General features: G+C 33.4%; 1 protein-coding gene across 11 annotated transcripts in view; it reads right to left on the bottom strand.

Moving 5' to 3' along the window:
• Nucleotides 1-23,971, bottom strand: part of shtn3 (shootin 3) — a 50,142-nt gene that overhangs the window by 20,940 nt on the left and 5,231 nt on the right. For 8 of the 11 annotated variants that reach the window (XM_087281491.1, XM_087281499.1, XM_087281492.1 and 5 more), the window contains exons 3-7: nucleotides 16,045-16,106; nucleotides 14,547-14,607; nucleotides 3,331-3,425; nucleotides 1,371-1,533; nucleotides 669-766 (exon numbers count right to left, since the gene is read on the bottom strand). In XM_087281491.1, coding sequence (XP_087137617.1) covers nucleotides 669-766; nucleotides 1,371-1,533; nucleotides 3,331-3,425; nucleotides 14,547-14,607; nucleotides 16,045-16,106 — 479 coding nt within the window. Of the gene's footprint in view, nucleotides 1-668; nucleotides 767-1,370; nucleotides 1,534-3,330; nucleotides 3,426-14,546; nucleotides 14,608-16,044; nucleotides 16,107-16,245; nucleotides 16,306-23,971 lie in introns of those variants that run through there. The other 3 variants (XR_015507494.1, XM_087281495.1, XM_087281496.1) reach the window with 1 other exon arrangement.

The raw sequence follows: 23,971 nt of genomic DNA, 5'->3' as shown, positions 1-23,971 counted from the left end.
CCAAATACACAATGAATAAGTATAACATATAAATAAAGAATATATATAAAGAATGATAGAAAATTCAGAAAATTGTCTTCATATTACAGATCTTGTATATGCAGTTTAACATACTTAGTTTACTTTTGCAAATGAAGACAGTTCTGTTTTATGTTAGAAAAGATGTTTCTGTAAATAATAATGTGCTGGACTGATGTGTTTGGCTGTAAAAGTGCATGGCCGCATGCAAATGCCCTAGGTCAGATTTTCCACCACAGAATGAGTTCTTATTAATTCTGAAAACAATTCAAACGTTTTTAAAATTAGCTAATTATTACTTTATTTTAGTTTTTATTTTAGTTTTAATGTTGTTATTTTCCTTTAGTTTTTTCATTCATTGTGTTTTTTGTATAATATTTCAGTTAAATAAAAAAAATTGACCAATAGCATTAGTTTTTATTTACTAAATTAACTTTGATTGATACTTTGATATCCTTTAAGGATCAGCAATCCTGCAGGTCACTAGGGCTTCATTTCAAGCTATTTATAATTCATGAATAGGCTAATACAGTGCAAGACACTTTGCAGTTGGTACATCAAGCCTGACAGATTTTATATATATATATATATATATATATTTTTTTTTTTTTTTTGAGTATAAAGTGAAATAATTTTGTATAACTACTCACAAGTGCGGTCAGCTCCTTTATTTGTCTCTGCTGTTCTTGCAGCTGACAAGCCAACTGCTTCTTCTCCTCCAGCAAAGAACTCACTGTTTCTTGAAGATCTATGGGGAATTCAGATGCTGAAATGCATACCCTTAATATACAGTTGAAGTCAGAATAATTATCCCCCTTTTGAATTTCTTTTTCTTTTTTAAATATTTCCCAAATTTTTACAGTATGTGTGATATTTTTTTTCTTGTGGAGAAAATCTTTTTTTTTTTTAGCTAGAATAATAGCTGTTAATATATATATATATATATTTTTAGGGTCAAAATTATTAGCCCTTTTAAGCTATATATTTTTGATAGTCTACAGAACAAATCACTGTTATACATTAACTTGCCTAACTACCCTAACCTTCATAAGTAACCCACTTAAGCCTTTAAATGTCACTTTAATCTGTATAAAAGTATCTTGAAAAAATCTAGTTAAATATTATTTACTGTCATCATGGTAAAGATAAAATAAATCAGTTATTAAAAATGAGTTATCACAACTATTATGTTTAAAAAATGTGTTGAAAAAATCTTCTCTCCGTTAAACAGAAATTGGTGGGAAAAATAAACAGGGAGGCTAATAAATCTGACCTCAACTGTATATCATATATATGAAATATGGTGTATTTATAAATTGGGCAGGTGCACACAATATTATGGATGCATTTACCTTTGACCTGCTGCTTATATTGGGAAAATGAATCAGAGCTGTGGTCTTGTTGTTCAACCTCTTCTTCTAGCGAGATGCAGTCAGAAATGCTAGGCAGCAGCTCATCCAGACACGGCCTTGATGACAGGCTCAAATACTTCAGCTTCCTGTTCTCACAGTTCAGCTAAAAGAGGTCAGAACAAAATTATTACAAGATTAAAACTAGTAAAATGTAATGAATTATTAGAATTTTAACATGTCTTATTCATCCATGGCCTATTTGGAAAAAAAAATAATAATTCTTCAAAATGTTGTCTACTGTATTGTGTGGAGGAATAAAAAACATGTTGACTATAGAGTCTGGTTTCTAGCAATACTGAAAGTGCTGGTACTTTCAACATAATCCAGCAGTTATAAATAGCAGTTTGTAATAATTTAATTTCAATGAATTTGAATTTCTTATGAATTTAGCTGATTTCATATGTTCTTGTACAATTGGCTCACTCTGCAGTGACAGTTATGTTTATAGACAGGCCATCATGTTTTTTTTTTTTATTAAAAAAACAAGTAAACACATTTTCATATAAATGAGTCTATACAAATTCATAAAAATAGCCATTTAAAAAATAATAATAATTCAATTTAATAGTCTATTGAAACAGTCTATTTCAGATCCTCAAAATAGCAATGTGCCAATAATGTGCCTTAACATACCTCCTTTTTAGACCAACACCCCCTTAAGTTCATAAAGTGGCGAAAATGAATTTGCTATCTAATCAACGTGGCGCAAAATGTGAAAATTAGGGTTATGCTGGTCTGAAAATGCCAACAAATCTATATGTGCCCTATAAGGCCCCTATATGTCAGCACACTGCCTATTAGGTCAATGGTCTTGACAAAATCTAGTATTGCTTAATATTTTACAGCTGTACAAGAAATCGATTCGAAACATTGCAACTTTGAGCATTCCAGTCAATCACAAACATGCATAAAAACAACAGCCAAACAGATAATTTAAGGTTTAAATTTATTATTTAAGCATGTTAAGCACATGCTGCAAAGATTTGGGAGCAAATCACAATAAAATGCATGCCTGATTTTAAATTGTGATGCTTGACAGTGTGATAACCACAGCAACATGACACAATAACAAAAATGATGTTATATCTTTATTATCATCATTAATTATATCTAATTGTTTTGTCGACCAGATTTTATTACTTTCACTTGATCTTTCTTTATTGCAATGCTTTCATATAAAATATTTAAAAGTTAAATGCTAAATGCTAATGTTTTAATGCATTGTGTATTTAAAATCATTATTAGCATGAATGAATAAATATACGAAAGAGTAAAAAAAAAACTTTAAAAAAATTTTTGAATTTTTTTTCAGCAAACTATGTTCTAGTAAACATGCAGTGCTCAGCAAAATTGAGTACACCCTATTTTGAAAATGAGTATTTTTATCAATTTCTCAGTGCATATAGGCAATGCATTTTTGTGCATTTAAACAAAACAGATTTATTAAACAGATATATTTATTAAAGTTATATTTTAGTCTCCAAACAGATTTAGAAATTGAAATATATGTTTTGTTTCTCTTGATTTTTCCTCTTTTTAATATTTGTAAATAAATAATAAATGTATTTAATATTTTTCTATAACATATCAGTTTGGGTGTACTGGTTTTTGAACTGTTATTTGCAAGTTATTTGTTAGATAAGCTCCAGATTTAGCTTCAGTACTGACTATTCTACTGTTTATGTACAAATATTGTGTAATATAAGTTAAATATACAAATATTGTGGATGATATTGTATAGCTTCCTATTAAATATATGAATTTAAAAGATTTGTGAGGGGTCGTCTGTATTTGTGAAGGGGAACTGTATTTGAATAGCTGCAAGTTGTCAACAAATGGGAATAAATTAATAAATAAATATATTTAAAATAATTCTGGTTGGGTATTGTTAAATAAGCACCTTCGTAGCCAGAGCCTCTGCATTTTCCCGGCAGGATTTCTCAATCTCAAGCTGGGTCTGTAGTACGTTCACCTCTTCGATCACCATTTGGGAAACTGTACAAAGAAGTAAAGCATTTATGAGTAAATGAAAGTGCTGGAGGTCATGTAAGCAGTCCAACGTATCATGAAGAAACTCAGAAATAACTCAGAAATAACGCAGATATACAAGCCTGTTGCTATAGCAATAAAAGGTGGGAGTACAGTCATGTTTCTCTTCTATATTCTAATGCATCATTTGCTGAAGTTAGCCTCACACTACTTCCTACGCAGTTCATAAAGAGTCTGTTAACTCCTGATGCACAAAACTGACTCACAAATGTTAATATTTAATGTATGCCATCAATTGTAAAGACAAAAGTTGTGTTGCATGTACAGTAGGCATGGGATGATAACCATTTTCATGGTATACCACGGTTTGGAAAAACCAAGGTTTTTAAACTGGCAAAAATTTCTGCTAAACTGTTCCTACGGTATATGTGAGTTCTTTGTTTTACATTTTGTTTTAAGTTTTGAAAACAACAGTGTCTTCAGCAGAAAAGCTCTTTTCTGCATGCCTTTTCAACATGCCTTTTCAAGTTTGTTTTTTAAACAAATGAAGGCAGCAGAAGTCAATGATTCATTTAAATTATTTAGCTTAACATGTTTACTGCTCCAAAATATTTTACAAGTTTCTCAAAATGAAATCTATTGTGTTCAGAGGGGAAGCAAGTTTTGTTTTTACCCAGACATTTAAAAAGAACATATTTTATAGGTGTAACCTCAATACCATAAAACCGTGAAACCATGATATTTTTATCCAAAGTTATCATGATGTCAGAATCTTATACCAGCCCATGCCTAGTTGCATGAGACATCAAACCAAAAATTAGGTGTATCTGGAAAGATTTTGACTATATAAATGTTGGTTGGATGAGGACATAAGAAAACCAGCAGAATCGTAACCTAACATTCACCACAACAAGCCACAAAAAGAACTGAAATGCTAAACAAAAGATGAGTAACTAAACAAGACACAGATGTACACAATCAGTAAGAACACAAACTTGAAACAACCCAGCAGGCACACAATTTCATAAGACATTAATATTAGGTTAGATTTAGGTCATGGAGTTAGTTGACCAAAATTTAATGTCTAGCGATTACAATGTTATTTTGATATCCAATAGCTACATCAAATGACATTGATATTTGGTTGATTTTAGGTTGTTTTGGAAAGTGACCAAAATCCAATGTCGGGCCAACATCTTAAACTAACATCATATTGACGTCAAATACTGACATTTATTCAGGTATGGCAAAGTCTGATAGACGTCATAGTGGTAAAGTCCATACAATATCAAGCTGTTACATCATTATACACTGATATTTGGTTGATTTTAGGTTGGACGTTTAGGTCAGCCTGACGTTGGGTTCAAACATCAACCTAATTTTTATTTTCAAACAAAATGCAACATCCCTGCAACATTTGGGTACAACTTCAATCTGACGCGCTGTGCTTGCTGGGAATGTACAAACTAATTTAGTTTCCAACCCCACCCACTTTATAGTGCAACATATAAGGTGCAATTTTGTGATTTAGTGATGTTTAAACATCTTCATTTCCCAGAGATGGGTTGCGGCTAGAAGGGCATCTGCTGCGGAAAAAATGTGCTGGAAAAGTTGGCAGTTCATTGCGCTGTGGCGACCCCAGATTAATAAAGGGACTAAGCCAAAAAGAAAATGAATGAATGAATGAATAAAAATCTTCATTCTGTACTTTAATTAACTACTTTTTTACCCACAATCCACTCTGATTTTGGGTGTACATTCGATATACATTTGTTGAAGCACCATTTTCCCAAAACCAACCCATTTTCTCTTTGTTATCAAATAATACAATAAATGACACACATTAAAAGTTTAATTTTACTAGATGATAGGTGTAATAATTATGATGAAGAAATCTGCAACATATATGCCCTCTGGCTCACACTTTTACGTCACTGTAGAAAGTTTAGTTTTAATTTACTTAGATGAGGTTTTATTATCAGTGGCACATTACCAGAGTCGGAGATCAGTTACATGATCACAATGGGCATTTCCCAACACTTTGGGTACTATTGATGGACTGTTGCTACAAAGCACCATCACTGTAACTCTATACACAACACTGGCCACTCAAAGAGAGGATTGGATGTCACAGCAATGTCAAAACAACTCACATCCGAGGGGCTTCTAAATAAATCATTTTTGTTTAGTGCCATGTACTATTCCTAAAATACCAAAAAAGTCCCTAATTATTAAACCCTTGATTATTCAGCAGAGATTTCATGAAAATAATTATTAAAAAATCAAATATAACATGATATATGTATAAGCAGCAAAACACATCACTTCTGCCTGTGCTTTTCGAGAGAAAATGAGCAAGAGGGGGAGTTTATTATACATTACTTCATGAAAGGCTGTTGAATTATGCAGGAATGACGCGTCTCTTCACATGCAGTCATAGCAAAGTACATCACCAACCTGCCCTGGGGCTCTTTCCCGGAATAAATATTCGGCTTCATTTTCTTTTTATGTGGTAACGTACTGTATGTTCTGAGAGTGGAATGCGGATCCGTAAAAATGATTCTAATAACACCTCAGATTAGAAGTGTTGTGAACAGCAATCAGGGAGGGCAGCAATAATAAAACATTCATTCATTCATTCTTTTTCCTTTGGCTCAGTCCCTTGGTTGTCAAGGGTTGCCACAGCAGAGTGAACCACCAACAATTCTGGCATATGATTTATGCAGCACACACCCTGCAAAACACAGTCATTCAGACACACATAAGCTGCGTCCGAAACCGCATACTTCCATACTATATAGTACGCTAAAATCAGTATGCGAGCCGAGTAGTATGTCCGAATTCATAGAATTTGAAAATCAGTAGGCGAGAAATACCCGGATGACTTACTACTTCCGTCGAGATTCTGAAGTGCGCATCCCATGCACGCTGCGCTATCCCATAATGCCCCGCGAGAGAATTAATGAATGGAGGTGAAGCGACGCAACTGACGCAGGTAGGTCACGTGACCATGACAAAATGGCAGATGTAGTACGTCTGAATTCCATTCATACTTTTTACATTCATACTGTATAGAGAGTACTTTTTTAACGGCCGAGTAGTACGTTTAAATTCAAATGCAGTACCTACTGAGTAGTAGGCGGTTTCGGACGCAGCCATACTCATACACTACGGCTAATTAATTTCATTCAATTCTCCTGTACCACGTGTCTTTGGACTGTGGGGGAAAACCAGAGCACCCAGAAGAAGCCCATGCAAACATTTAGATAACAGAAACATAAAAGTACTATAATAACAAAATATAGTCTTTTAGTTTATCAGAATCTATTATTATTATAATTTTAATTATAATTTAGGTGATTTTTAGCATTTTTTTTCACAGGACAACATGATGACAGGAAGCAAATATGGGGGGTGGATGGGGTAGGGACTCTAACTCAGGACACTAAACATCAGCACACTGCCAACTAGGTTATCGGCATTGACAAAATCTACAATTGCTTAATATGTTACAATTGTATGAAAATTTTTTTTTTTTTCAGTTCGGGAATTTCCAAATACAACGTTGTTCTCTTGTTAATCAATTCTGAGCTTAGTTTTTTAAACTTTTTTTTTGCTATAACGTGGTTCACTTTTCGCGGCCTCCTCAGTTTCATCAATTTATTTTTTATTTTTTTGTGTAATTTGACATGCTTTTTTCTACAGTGCATTGTACTCTTACATAAATCTTCTATCGCTGCAGTGTGACTCGAAAATGCTGTACTGTATGTTCGCAAGTTTTCTCCTCACAATGTCGACAAAACATTCTGCACCATCAAAGGCACCTGCGATAATACCCAAAAGGCAGAGGAAGATTGAAAATTGGACTTCTGGACATGCAAAAAAAAGGTAATAGTAACAGGACAGAAAGGCGTGGATTTCGTGGATTTCTGCATGGATTTCGTCTATTGCAGGTTACTCCACAGAATAACGTGGGACCACTGTACTCATATGCACACAAGGACATGTGCATGTGCTGAGTCATTCAAGTTGGCTTTTTTATCATGAGATCACAGCTCACTATAAACACTCTTGTAATTCTAAATCTTTCCAAACGTTATTTTAGAGTCAATTATATTTGTAAGGAATTGGATGCAAGCATGCAGAGCCATCTGCTGTTAAAAAACTAAGCTCAGATTTAAGAGAGAATATAATGATGTATTTGGAAAATCTGAAAATTGGTTTAAAAAAATGTGTGTTTATATCGGACACTGAATAATCCCATACTGGATAATTTAAATTTTAGGACACTTTTTTAATTTTAAGACACTTGTTTGTTACTTTCCTGTTAAATATGCATGTTGGAGGACAGCTGTGCTGCAGTGCGCAGCTCTGCAGATCTGATGAGAAAGGAGCCTGACAGGGAAGTGTGAAGTTCACAGCTCTCAACAACTATCAAGGTTACAGCTAAACACCAACATTTCACAAAAAAAACTCAGTTTAGCCAACATTCTTCAGAAAAATCCAAATCATGAAACATCCAATGATGAAATCCATCCAACTGCCAACCGGTCCATCAAAGTCACTGACCCAACACATATTCCTTTCTATTGTCTACAACCATACAGTAATAAGTCTAATTAAATAAATATATAAAAGGTAATTGATATGACTTAATTAATTCAAGTTTGTATAATAATTAGTTTTAAACCAAAACTAAGTGCTTGCAGAAGCTACTTGAAATTAGCTGAGTAAAAACATTTGCCGTAATAGCTGGCAGTTCATTCTGCTGTGGCGAACCTTGATAAACAAGGGACTAAGCTAAAGTTAAATTAATGAATAGGTGAATTAACAAATCAAATTTTCAATGTTAGAATTTGTTAATAAAACAAGTATTATTGGAGTACATCTTACAAAGAAGAAAATATATTTTATATTTATAATATATATATTTCTTCTATATTTTTTCTATATATGTCTTTAAACTTAAAAAAATATATACATATATATATATGTTCACTTTGAAGTTCCGTTTGACTAAATAATTAAAGCAAATAAATAAAAATCTGTCAGCACATCCTAAAATTTTACTTCACTTGACACTAAAAACATGGTAAAAACAATTTTCACTGATGACTTGCTAAATTGTGTATCATATGTAAATCTGGGTCATTCATTATTTCTGACAATAAGTCAAGATGTGCAATTGTGCATGTGTTGCCCATAAAAATAAAGCAGTACAATACAGGGGTGTGTCTCTCTTTTTCTCCTACAGATTGGTCTGAGCTCATCTGCTCAACTCATCTGGCTTCTAATGATTGGATGAAAGAGAAAGAGAGAGAGAGAGAGAGAGAGAGAGAGAGAGAGAGAGAGAGAGAGAGAGAGAGAGAGAGAGAGAGTGCGCTGCTTCTGGGCTTTCTTCTGTGAGCAGATTCTAGGTCAGCAAGTCCACCACACTTAATGCTGTTCGAGCAAAATATGGCTCTGCGGAGTCAGACGAACCGAGGCCAAACCTAAAGTAATGCAGTAGCATCCTTTGCAGACAGGAAACAGCTGCTTTAAACAAACATTTGTCTGCCACTTCAACAACAATATGTAGGGCTAGCATTAGTCTGAAGCACTGCCATGCCATTTTTTGATCACGGCGATTAAGCTCTTTTAATAAATCTCAACAGGTTTAATCACCCAGCAATTTTGGTTTCAACTCCAGTACTAATTGTGCCTTGCAACCTATAATCTGCTCAACACTGAGGGTGGATGTGTAGACTTTTCTTTTTTTAATCGCAAACTGCAGTTATTTTCATGTAAACATAAAGATTTCACTCTTTTATCCAGACACAATCCATGTGACATGTAAAGCGTAAAGGTAAATAAGCTGAGTAATGGGGGGTGATGGAATCACACATGGTGTGTGTTTTAATTTGCATAAGTGCAGAGGGTAGTTATAATGAAGCTCGCTCGGGCGTCTCAAATAGGAGGTGGAAGACAGCTGCTTTGCCAGACACGGATCCAGAACCTCCCAGATACTCAACAGCAGTTCCCCTGCAGCAGCCAATCGTGAAACAGAAACACAGACCAATCACGTGCACACAGCAGACTATTGTTCTGTATGTCAACATCTAGGCCAAACTACTGTGACATTTGCTGTGTCATGCTAGCCAGAGCAAGAATGTGTGCCATTTAGTGAGGTCTTAAATAAATAGAGTTTAAGTCAGAATTATTAGCCCCTTTGAATTAATAGGCCCCTTGATTATTTTACCCCCAATTTCTGTTTAAGGAAGAGCAGATTTTTTCAGCACATTTCTAAACATAATAGTTTTAATAACTCATTTCTAATAACTGATTTATTTTATCTTTGGCATGATGACAGTAAGTAATATTTGACTAGAATTTTTTAGACTTAAGCTTAAAGTGACATTTAAAGGCTTAAATAGGTTAATAAGGTTAACTAGGCAGGTTAGGCAGTGAGGAGGGGGATCAAAACGGTCATGTTCTCTATCGTGTTTAGTGTTGGTCAACTGTGGCAGCATCTTTTAATTGGGAAAAAAATAATTTGTTATGATTATTACTATTTTTTTATTTTTAATTTTTGCTCTTTTATTGATAATTTTTCTATGTTCCTTCCTATTATGTGCTTATTGCTGTTTTTACTGTTTTATGCTCATATCATGTGTTTATTTTCTCTCTGTAAAGCACTTTGTGCAGCCCTGTGGCAGTTGGAAACGTGCTATATAAATAAATTTAACTTGAACTTGAACTTGTTAGGGTAATTATGCAAGTTATTGTATAACGATGGTTTATCCTGTAGACAATCGAAAAAAAAAAAATGTTTAAAGGGGCTAATACTTTTGGCCTTAAAATGTTTTTTTTTAACTGCTTCTATTCTAGCCAAAATAAAACAAATAAAGACTTTCTCTTGTGAAAACTGTGAAAATGTCCTTGCTCTGTTCAACATCATTTAAGAAATATTTAAATAAGAAAAAATAATAAAATGGGGGCTAATAATTCTGACTTCAACTGTATATGGCTGTTCTGTTATGAGCATGAACCATAAGTGGCGTAAATACCACAATTGTAAAAATGACATGTATTTCTTTGTAAAGTTTATATGCATTATATATGCATGTTTTTTTATATATATACATTCATATCAACTTGCTTTCCCCACTATATTATTGTATATTCAGGTTGCATTTCTGAAAGGATATGATAATGCATTAGGGGCTTGCATTGAACTACAATAGAAGGTTGAAAGGCGGGTGCCTATTCATTTTCTACTAATAAATAATTCATAATTGGTGATTTTTAATAATTTAGTGACATAACAAGACAGTGATGAGAGCTGAATTCAGCCTGGCCTATATTGCCTCCCTAGGGAATCTGAGACAATTCCAGGACACCAATAAAAAGGGTTAAAAGCATATCCTAAAACAGAAGCCTACCTAAAACTGGATCACAATTTTTAAATATAGAATTTAGTCCTAGAATCCTCGCCTGATATGATACTTTATCACTCAGCAAAGCTAAATAGTGTTCACGAATAAGAAAATGCTGATCATTTTACAAACATAATATGGTAATAACAAATTTAATACAGCATGTTAAGATATAAACAAACAGTAATCGCAGTAAAATAGTTTAAACATTATCTGTATAAACATTCTAACTCAAACTTGCATGTTTAATTTGCTTTTACATACTAATATTGCTTCTAGTTCAAAATGGAATGTTTAAGTTAATGTTACTTGCTAATACTTTTTAATAATGAAATGTGAACAGTGAAAATATGTCAATGTCAATATATGACAATATGTTTATACGCCAAACTGCCCTAAATATCTAAAATTAGGTTTCACAGAAAATGAACAAAAGTATGCTAATACTAAATCATAAACATGGCTCAACGTTTCATCATGTCATCATATAGACGTAAGGAAACAAATTCTTTTTTTTAGGATTTCTAAAATAAATACAAAGCCATTTAAGAATATTATAACACTGCATCTTTTTATGCATGAGTAAGAAACTCTGACAAACAAACACCTATTTTAATCTGCAGAGAAATTGTCCATATTCTCACCTGATAATTGCTGGCAAAGAGGCTGGCAGTGTTGTCAGAACGCTAACAAATTAGTCAGCAACTGAGGCTGGGTTTCTTTATATCATACAAAATGAATGGAAGTGGGAACGGTCACCTTAACGCCAATGCATTTTCACGGTTGGCTCCCAGTAGCCATGGAGACCGGATTACCCACTAACGCCTACCAATAATACACCATTCGGGAGCCCCAGGAAATGTCATGATGATATGGGTGAGGGGATGGGAAATGAGATAAGAAAACACCACGTGCGATCTAAGTGGGATGAGCCAAGTGAGATCATCTTTGTTGTATAAAAAGGTGAGGGGTGGAGTACACTGAGGTCAGGTGGGGCAGACCTGGTATTTTGGTGATTGGATCATATAGAGGGAGACAAAACTCACATTCAACCACATTTCTCTTTCTATGTGTATAGACAGATCTTTTCACAACTTTTGACTAATGCTGCAAAATAAGCTCGGGGAAATTACATAAGCGCAAATAAAAATCTATGAGTTTTTGGTTAAATAACTTTACAGCTAAATTACTGAGCAAATGTTAAAGAAATAGTTCACTCAAAAATGGTAATTCTGTCATTATTTACTCACCCTTTACTTGTTCAGAACCTATTTGAGTTTCTTTCTTCTCTTGAACACAAAATAAAAGGTTTTAAAACATTTTTTACTATTAAAATTCCATGACTTTTCCAAGATTTTTTTCAGAACTTTCAAGTACATTTTCATGACGTAATGTTTCATGTAATGTCTACACATACATGATAAATAATAATAAGAAAAATATTGATGTTCAAATTTATTACAGTATGTCTTAGAACACGCAACAATCTATGTTGTTTAAATTTGTTTTTATATCTATGTAAAATTGATTTTGATGATGCTTACACAGCACTAACAATGTGAGAGCAAGTTTTTGGTCAAGGCACAATATGCACCTTATATCGTTTCAGCATCAATATCGCAATGTTATATAGTTATAGTTTAATATAGAGTTTAATCATAATGGAGTAAAAGGCTGTGCATCTGCATGCATTTTAAAGAGATAGTTTACCCAAAAATTACTTACTATTTTCATTACACCCTTCACTTGTTTTAAACATTTATGAGTTTTCTTTTTTAATCGAACACAAAACTAATATAATATAATATAATATAATATAATATAATATAATATAATATAATATAATATAATATAATATAATATAATAACTCCTATGGTATTGAAACAAGTGAAGTGTGAGTAAATAGTGAGTACATTTTAATCTTTGGATAAACTGTCCTTTTAAATCCTGTGACTGTGTAAATTTCAATATTTAAAATTTTAAAACATCTGGCCACAAGAAAGTTTTTGTAACTTTAATAAATATTAAATAATAATAACAATAGTTTATAGATTCACTCCTCTACAAAATCCCCCCAATCAATCCAAATAAACCTGTTAAATCATCTGGTGAAATTGTGTTCGCATTGCAATGGCAATATATATGTTTTATTTTCCATGACTTTTACAAAAATTTTGTAGGTTTTTCTGTTTTCCAAAACTTTTCCAGGCCTGTAAAAAACCTTGTCAAAATTCCATGACATATACAGGTTTTCCATGACCATTTGAACCCTGAAAATAATTTATTTTGAAGAATAGAATCCATCTACTTCCATAGTAGGAAAAAAAATTCTATGGAAGACAATGGGTGCCAGCAACCACATGATGCATAGTAAATGATGAGGTACTTTTTATTTTTGGATGGTATAACACTTTAAGAATGCTGAAATCTAATATGAACTGAATAATGCAAATAAAAATAATTTTTCTTTTTTTCCGATGAGTTCCTAATGCAGAATTTACATGTTCTGACACGCATATACATTATTGTCTCATTAGAATTCTGAAAGTAAATAGATTAAGTGTCTTTTGCAATAAAAAGCTGCCCTCTGAAAATATTTCAGGATGGCTATATTTAAAAAAAAAGCCACATTTGAAAATAAAATTCAAAAACTGAAAATGAGACTAAGACTGAGAGCAGCAGTTTTTATTTCTGTTTTCCTGGCTGCAACTACAAAGAACGCGGTGGGTTTAGAAACAGGACTGGTCAGAGAACATTTTGTTTTCAAATGTGTTTTTTATTTTCAAATTAAAATTACAGTTTTTTGTTTAAATGCCTTCAGCCTAGTGTGCTTAAACAATTTATCATGTTGTGTTTAATGTTTATTTTTAAGTTGCTGCAAACTTTGATGTCAGTATGAATGCAATAACAACTCAAATGGAAAATTGAGTAGGGAGTTTGTTTTATTTTATCTTCTATCATCTGTCATTTTGAAGCAAACTAACAATTGGAGGGGCGTGGCTAAGTATATTCTACCATCAAACTGACACCATCAGAGAATGACTGACATTCCAGAGCAGAAGCACATAGTCAGCTTTTGATTATAGATCACCAAAACAATTTTTTTTGTGGATTAACCTTAATACGAGGTGTAAACATGACCCTACATATTTAAGCCCCAATTACTCACTTCCAGAGGTAGTCAAAAACAAATTAGATTAGAAAAATAAATTAGACAGTGTACAAACTTGTGTGAATGTGCACCATGAGAGTGTATTCATAAGGTATTTTTTAACTGCCTTCTACCAGAACACATGAATCCTGGAATCGTAGTTGACATTTATGTAATTGTCAATCGCATGGGAGCATGTTTGTTTGTTCAATACTACTCCTGGATTACACTAAGTGCTCCTATAAAAGTCATATGCCTGAAAAAACAGAAGGGAATCTTCGAAAAAATCTTTAGGAAAATGGTAAAAAGACACACATTTGAATGAATGAGGTGGTATTAAATTATAAGCAGTGATTTGTGGTCCAGACTTAGACCACAGATCGCTAATTGGGCTCTGGTCTATACAGAACATGAGAAAAAAATTCTTCACCAACGACTATAGACTTTACACTACATTGTGCATTTCAATCTGGTTTTCCCAATTCTGAATTACAAACATTTACTGCAAGGAGCTACGTATTTCTAAAAGACTCTTTCAGTCAGCATTCCATTAGTCTTACCTCTTTTAATGTGCTTGAGTTGCCTTTCAGCCTCATCTCTCTCTGCAGTGAGTCTCTGGCACTAAAGAACAGAAGTATTGACATAATGAAAAACATTATATAGATGCTATAACAAATTACTCCTTTTAGAAAATGATTATTACAAACTTCTATTCAAATCTTTGATTCATTTTCTTTTTCGGCTTAGTCTCTTTATTAATCAGGGGTCGCCACAGTGGAATGAACCCCTTCCAGTTGCAACCCAATGCTGGGAAACACCCATACACACTCCTTCACACATATACACTATGGCCAATTTAGATTACCCAATTCACCTATAGCGCATGTCTTTGGACTTGTGGGGGAACTTGCAAACTCCACACAAAAATGCCAAATGACCCAGCCAGGCCTCGAACCAGCGACCTACTTGCTGTGAGGCAATTGTACTACCCACTGACCCAATATGTTTTCACCAATAGATGTATAGAAAAAATATAACTCCATAAAGAATATTTAACATTCATGAAACCTTTACACATTAATAATGGGAGAAGAAATTTTAATTATCAAATTGTTATTTATTCTGAAAAAAATTTTATTTTTTAAAAGACAAATAATAAAAGTATTTAACAAAAAAAAAGGTTTTCTCTGCTTCTCTTACAACCAAAAAAAATAAAAAAATAAAAAATAGGGTGCTAAAATCACATAGCACACATTTTACACAATGTTACTTAAATTAAAAACAAACATTGGTGTAGTTGTTCTTTTTAAACGGTTATTATCTATCTATCTATCTATCTATCTATCTATCTATCTATCTATCTATCTATCTATCTATCTATCTATCTACCTATCTATCTATGTATCTATCTATCTATCTATCTATCTATCTATCTATCTATCTATCTATCTATCTATCTATCTATCTATCTATCTATCTATCTATCTTCCCTGTTTTCTAAATATAAATTTTATTTAATATCCAAACACATGTAGAGATGTATCCATGTATTACCTTGCTATAAAACAAAAATTGTGATCATCTAAAAGCTTAATGTTATTATTAACCATTCCTCAGTTAGTAAAGAAAAATAAATTCAGATTAAGCTGAAATTTTAATTAAAGAATTTGAAATATTAATACGAATTAAACCTCAACAGAAATATGCAAAAATCTAAATCAGGGGAATTGAGGGGTGTGATATATCTTCGGCCACATACAATGTGCCTCAAAGCAAAATTATTAAAAATAATAATAATAATTGATACTCATCTATGCAATCTGCTCAAACTCTTTATGAAATACAAAAGATGCTGCTCAGACACTGTCACATGAAAAGGGTGTCAACCCTCGAATGAATAAAAAGCCGGTTAACTTGTACAGCCACGTCCCAATTACAAAATTTTCCTTTTCTGTCTTCTCTAAGATTAATTTACGTTGATGAATAGACAATGCTATAATAATTAAATGTGAAGAAGACAGTGAAGATTTATTCTTTCATGCATACATCATTTCTCACCTCCGTGCTCCCCTCCCGAGCCTCTCCCTCTTCAGCGTCTCCACCGGCCTCCATCTCACTCACTGCATAAATCAACACAAAATCACTCATTAAGCAGAACATTAAACATTTAAACAACCATTTCATATGCTGCTTTCCTCAGTAAAATCGCTGCCATTCAAAACATCAGAGCTTAATTGTTATATTCAGAAATTTCAGTACCACAGCCGGCAGACAGCGGCGTCGTATCCATCTCTCCTGCACACACAGCACAGCACACTCGCGGCCAATCACTGGATCGCCCGAGTGTCTACTATGGCGAAGGCTTGGCTCATGAATAATTAAGGTACTTAAGTGACGCTCGTCCTTCTTGATTTGTTGAAAGGCGGTCGAAATGGCTCCTGAATATTTATTTTGGTCACGTGATAAGGCTGCTCGCTACTAAACAGGAGCCAAAATACAAGGCAATTCATCATGATATGCTATAGTACGCTAATTATACTACTTTTGAGTGGAAATATGTTAGTAAACAAAGTGCATTGCTGTTAGTTTTAAACGTTTGACGTGACGTAGCTGAATTAGTGATTTCACCATCTTTTCCTCTTTAAAACCAGCTTAATTGATGGATTCCCAGCAAATCCCCCACACAATCCTCAAGATATATGAAGTCCTTCTTGAATTTCCCCGAAATATATCTGTAAATCGCGCCAAAAGAGCCCAGCAAACGACCACCCACTCCCACAAAGCACCGCGAATGACGTAATTGAGTCAGTTTCCCCCACAGGCTCAGAAAAATGCCTTTGTACAGATTTGTGTATTTTGCAGTTACATTAAAATTTTATTTTGTCCATTTATTTAAATAAAAGTGGTAAATATTCGTTTTCTTATTCAGACAGATTTATTTGAAATATGACATCAAATTATTGCGATGACCTCAAATTAAAAATAGGAAAGAATGGTTTTGCACAATAGAATTACCACAGAAAAAGGTATATTTAAATAAATATATGAATAAGTAAATAAATAGACAGACAAACTGAATAAACAAACACATTTGATAAATTAAGCCACTTTTATATAGGAAAATGGCAATTGCAAAAAAAAAAAAAAAGTTTGCATGGTAAACACAGATGAAGCAATGTATTACCATGGTCGCTTTTATTGAAAAGCTTCTCAACAGTGCCCTCTTCCGTTATCTCAATCTGAAATCTGTGTATCGATGGATTTGCTCTTCAGTTGGACTTTCAACTGTGAAGTTTAAACCAGACTGAACTGATCTTCAACTCTGAAAACTGGACTCACCTAGTTTCAATTTACTAGAAATTATATTTACTAGGACTTCTTAAGCTGCTTTGACACAATCTACATTGTGGTGCTATAGAAATAAAGATGAATTGAATTGAAATCTTTGTATAGTCATTCTCCATTTCCCTCAAAATAGAAATATTTAAACTAGGATTTGAAAAATTTAAATTCTCTTTAGTTTCCCAATTAGTTGGCCCATCTGAGAGAATGAGAACAAAAATTATGATTGACTCATTGTTTCATTAATTGTTACACTAAAATTTCCATAATCTTTAACTGTTGCTGCATTCTGTGCACTGAATGGTCAATGCCTCACATAAACTGATGCTTCTGGGGAAACAAAGCTTGATTTTATGCATGGTACACTCTCAGATAAAAAGGTACACAGGGATACAAATAATGTTCTTTTAGGAACAGTTTACCTTGGTAAAAATTGTAGAAACAGAAAAGACCGCTTATGATACTGTTCTGTACCTTTTAAGGTACAATTGAAATTAAGATACAAAATTTTTCTCATAAAAAGGTACAAAAGTGTTGGACAACTCCCTCTTTAGTACAATATCTATGAAAATAAATATTACTGGAAAGACAAAGTGATTTTATGCATAATTTCCATATTAAAACATGAGTTATGATTTAAAAGCATTTGATTAAAGAAACTCATAAACATTAAACAAAACTATAAATATTGTAAACTAAACATTTTTGTAATAAAATATTACAAATTATAAAATATTTGGTAAGCATTTTCTGATAAATACATTTTCATGATTGATATCCGCACCTTTTGTCATTTGCTTTCAACTATGAGCGTGAGCTGGCAAAAGTCCTGCATATGTAGTGTTCATGCAGACATTTTAGTATGGTAAAAGTAATCAAACATTGTACATATCTTGTTACAATACTTTTGCATAATTCTATTTCTATTTTAAAATAGAGTAAATGAAATGAACTTTTAAGTGATTACAAAAGTATTGTGTAAAAATGTATGGGAGAATGTGTTTCTGTAACATTTTTGTGAAAAGTGTTGTGAAATGTTTACCAAAAAATAGATCTTCTGATTTATGTTAAAGTGTTCTTTATTCTTTATTGTAAATGAAAAGGTGCATGTACACAAAAAGAAACTTAGAAAAAACATTGTTTAAAATGTATTTGATGTTTTATATTTACTGAAATTACACAATTAAATCAACACATTTTGGATATAGCAAAATGCCTTTGAATAGTTCTTAAAGGAACACAATTGACACTGTTAAGGTCTTGACACTGGAGTGGTACCTTCATGGATCAGATTTGTGCTTTTGATGAAGGTATTATATCTGCAAGTTTTAAAAACCAAAGGTACATTTTGGCTCCCTATGGTACAAATAATGTCCTTAAAGGTACAAACTGCAATGATACAAATTAGTTTCTTTGTTTTAGTGTTCAATTCTGTTCCATAAAAAGGTACTGCCTCAGTGAGAAGGCTTTGCACCTTCTTTGGTGCAACATTGTACTATTTTTTCTGAGCGTGTGTGACATACAAGTCATGTCACGAATATTTGAAGTCAATTCTAAAGCTGGTTTTACATCATTCACAGAGTGCACTGGTCTACCATGTATGTCTTTGTACAATAGTTCTTTCCTTCCCAGCTAACAGGCAACTTTCGCAGAACATTACTTTATGTTTCTTAAAAGTTTTATAAATGTTAGCAATGTTAGTAATGCTAGTTGCGTAAAGGATAGTAATGTTATTAAGTTGATAAAAAATAGTTTTTAGAATAATAATATAATGCGAATGAACTGTTCTAATGTTCAAATAATTTTCTAAGAAATTTATATAACATATGACTAAAATGCTATGAAAAGTAAAAAAAAAAACATCATTATGACCAAAAATAATATAAATACTGTATGTTATAAGAAGAACATTCAAAAAAATAACATTATGTAACTCAATGGTCTCCTTTCCGATAATGTGGACATCATTTTAACAGCTTTCATCACCATATTTAGATCACTTTTGCGTTTACACTGTATACTCGTTATGATTTCTTAACCTTCACATGCAATACTTTGTGCTTAACCATGTTACAACACTTCACCCCAGCAACCTCTCCATGTTTACCAGTCATGTTCACATTCACTGTGTATGCACTTTGCTATTTAACTTGTAAACTGCTGCACCCTACAATATCTAATGAAGAATCTGCTTTCTTTAAGGCTTTCCTATGGGATTTTATAGTGTTTCAATTTATGAGTGAATTAAGGTCAGTGCATAACTTGACTATTCTTGAATTTTTGGTTGTACAATAAACTGCAAACCACACAAAATCTATATGCACAAACACTACACTTCAATATATATGGCTAAAGTACATCCTAATAAATAGGTTAAAGATTTATATATAAGTTTATAAAGTAAAAGTTTTGTAAGCATCAGATATCTCAATGCTCTTTAATATTTAACATTTACAATTTAAAGAAGCAGAGTTTAATGCTGCAAGAAAGTAAACTAAGATTGAAAAAGCAAACAATTAAATGTTGATTTAAATTGTCAGTAGTGTATGTGTGTGAATGATAGTGTATGAGTGTTTCCCGGTGATGGGTTGCAGCTGGAAGGATATCATAATTGCCTGTGAGTAATTGGCAGGTCATTTAGCTGCGGCAACCACTGAAGAAAAAGCAGGCAATAAGCCAAAGAAAAGTAAGTGAGTTCAATATGACAAAACATCCTTGCAGCAGATTTCCAGATGTGTGTGTGTGATAAAGGAACTCCTGGTGCTGTTTTGTTTTTTATTAAATTAGAAGGTCTTCAAAAATTTGTAGCAGACAGACTTTTTTCCAGCACACAGTATTGTTTTTGATGTTCAGAAAGTTTTGTCACTAAATATACAGCATACTAAGTAAACCTGGACTATATAGTCATAATGTATATTTTTTGGGTCAAAAATATAAATTAATAAATAAACAGAATAAAAACAAAAAATTAATGTACAACTAAGAACTAAGACATTGGAAGCAAAAGTCAGAATTTTGCCGTAAAAACAATTGTGTATTTGATTTTTATTATTGTTTAAAAGTATTTAATTGTAATGCTATCCCAAAAGTGTCAATTTAATTTAATAATACCATAATTCTAACATAATAGCTATATAATTACCCCCCTGCTACATCTCTATGTCTCCAGAGTGAGGAAAAGGGCACAGAAAAACACCCTAGACCCCTCAAACTGGAGGCCTTTCTCTCTTATATGTTTTTTTTTTTTTTTTACTGATGCCCTCGGGTTGGCATAGAAAGCACTGTGAATCAAAACAGCTAGACACAAGAACCTTTTTTCCCAGCCATTTCCTACCTGAACTCATTACCACCTGCCATCAGAAACATTGACTCCCTCACACTATTCAAATCAAGACTCAAAACCCACTTATTTAAGATGGCTTTTAATACTGAATTTTATCTGCACTATTGCTGTGTATATTTTATTATTTCTCTTGTTGTTTTTTTGCTCTTGTTGATTGTTCGGTGTCCTTGAGTTGCTAGAAAGGCGCCTTTAAATAAAATGTATTATTATTATTATGAACCACTTTTAATTACCTCATCTGCACATTATACTCAACATGATAAATATTTAAAATGCTTTTGGTATTCTATTTATGTCTGCACTCTGTTCTTTGTTGTACTCGCTTTGTACTTTTTGTTCTCTCTGCAAATGGAAAGTCTACAAATTCTTTTTGTGTGCACGCACACTTAACAAAGCTCTTTCTGATTCTGATAATATAATGTAATATAATATAATGTAATATAATATAATATAATATAATATAATATAATATAATATAATATAATATAATATAATATAATATAACAAATTTTATGTAATAATATAATATAATATAATATAATATAATATAATATAATATAATATAATATAATATAATATAATATAATATAATATAATATAATATAATATGAGGTTGAAGCAGTGGTGGTAATGTCGCCTCACAGCAAGAAGGTCGCTGGTTCAAACCTCGGTTCATTTGGCGTTTCTGTGTGGAGTTTGCATGTTCTCCCTGCATTCGCGTGGGTTTCCTCCGGGTGCTCTGGTTTCCCCCACAGTCCAGAGACATGCGGTACAGATGAATTGGGTAGGCTAAATTGTCCGTAGTGTGTGTGTGTGTGTGTGTGTGTGTGTGTGTGTGTGTGTGTGTGTGTGTGACAATGACTGTAAAAAATATGGACGACGCTACAGCCCCTTTTCCCATTGAAAGCCTTGAGGGCAAAACGCCTGCTTGACGGGCACAAACTGTCGCAAAAGACTGCTGAAATTGGAGCCTTGACATGCGCAGAAGGACTGTCTGATGGAGCCAGAGGAGGAGCCGCGAAAATGAGTCGAGCTTCCAACCAAACGCTTTATGTAAAATCAACCACGCCCCCCGAACTTCTCAGCATGAGTTTGCTGTCATATCAGCACAAATGGATGTAAAAACGTTAACAAATATGAGGGTTTTATATATTCAATCGCGCCAGCTCCGGGCCGCAGCGCATAACCTACTCGCGGCGTCGCGGGGTGATTCCGGCTCTCATACGGCAGCGCCGGCTCGCTCGGCCGCCGCATCTGGCTCGATTGACTCGGGCTGGAATCGGGCAGTGAGTCCAGGCATCCGGAGTAGGTCCAGCAGAGGTAGTCAGTCTTAGCTCTGAGGGGTAAGTCTCCGGCAGGCGAGAATCTAGCCGGAACTGGCCCGAGTGTATTTTGCTATCTGGGTGGTTAGGCGTGTATAAGCAAACTAATAAAGCCCGAAAAAAGCCCTGACCTTAGCGAATAAACAGTGTTCCACCAGGATCATGTATGTCAGAAACTATAGTTTACTGCTGAACTCATTTTATCATGGTAAAATAACACAGAAATCGAATAATAACACTGCAGTCTCCTGCCGAAGCTCAGACGCGCTGCTTTGAGAAACTGTCAATCACAGCTGTCAATCACGATGACACGCCCAGCATTAAATTACTGCTAGAAACAAACTGTTGACACAAATGAAGATCTGCACCTATTTCAGCACAATAACCAGTGCCTTAATCGACCAGAACCATCTTTCGGGACATTTTATTGCAAGTGTAATATTTTTTATTTGGGCTCAAGCAGGCCCGGATTGGCTAATCGGGAGGACCGGGAGAATTCCCGGTGGGCCGGTCCGTTTTTTGGCCGCGAGGGCCGGTGTCCTTAGCTGCAGAATCTGTTGCTCTCAGCAGTCACACTTTTTAAATTTATTTATTTACTTGACCACAGCCTTTTTATTCATTATTTTACTGCAACTCTTCTCTTTTCATCTATTTTAATGATTATAAAACTCAGTTGTGTCTCCTTTCTGTACACAGCTATTGTGGTCCAGCGGTTAGCACGTTAGATTAAGACGTCGCGGACCCGCGTTCGATCCTCGTTATAGTAACTTATTGTTTTCATTTTTATTGTTAAGACATATAATACTGTTAGGCTTGTTGAACATTTAAAGTTCTAAAGCAGCTGTTTTCTCAAAAAAGACGTGATAGTGTAATTAGAAACTGATTTGGAAATGACCTTATTTTAATATAGTCAGTCGTGAACTGAGGTGGGCCGGTCTGAGGCTTGAAACTCCAGGCCTGAAAAGGTGTCCCACTCCAGCCCTGGGCTCAAGTCTCCTTCATTAACACGGAGGAGGCGGGCTTTATGACTTGTACTGCAGCCAGCCCCCAGGGGGCGATCTAACGGCCGAGACCTTCACATATGGGTTGCAGCTGGAAGGGCATCCGCTGCGTAAAACAAACAAAAAAAAAAAAACGTGCTGGATAAGTTGGCGGTTCATTCCGCTGTGGCGAACCCCCGGATTAATAAAGGGACTAAGCTGACAAGAAAATGAATGAATGAAAAATATAATATAATATAATATAATATAATATAATATAATATAATATAATATAACATAATATAATATAATATAATATAATATAATATAATATAATATAATATAATAGAATATATAAGACATGTGGTACAGGTGAATTTGGAAAGCTAAAAATAAGTGTTTTCCAGTGATTGGTTGCAGCTGGAAGGGCATCACTGCGTAAAATATGTGCTGGATAAATTGGCAGTTCATTCTGCTGTGACAACCCCCGATTAATAAAGGGACTAAGTGAAAAAGAAAATTAATAAATGATAATATAATATAATAAAACACAATATAATATAATATAATATAATATAATATAACACAATATAATATAATATAATATAATATAATATAATATAATATAATATAATATAATATAATATAATTTAATATTATTTATTTAATATAATATAATCATTCATTAATTTTTTTTCATTACTTTTATGACATAAACTTTGTTTATTTTAAATGTTGCAATAATTTCCATTGAAGGGCTATTGTATGTACTCAATGTTCCTAGCTTTAACATGTTTGGTATTTATAAATTTTCTTTTTTTCTATTTATGTCGGCACTCTCTTTGTGTTTGTGGTACTTTGTTTGTACTTTTTGTACTCTGGAAGCTCTAAGACAATTTCCTTGTGTGTGCAAGTGTATGAATGTGTATGTAAATATGAGAGTGTATGGGTGTTTCCCAGTACTTGGTTGTGGCTGGAAGGGCATCCACTGCTTAAAA

The sequence above is a fragment of the Danio rerio genome, chromosome 14 (assembly GCF_052040795.2).
Source record: "Danio rerio strain M-AB ecotype USA chromosome 14, GRCz13ab, whole genome shotgun sequence".
NCBI lineage: Eukaryota > Metazoa > Chordata > Actinopteri > Cypriniformes > Danionidae > Danio > Danio rerio.
This window is presented reverse-complemented; position numbering and strand designations above follow the sequence as displayed.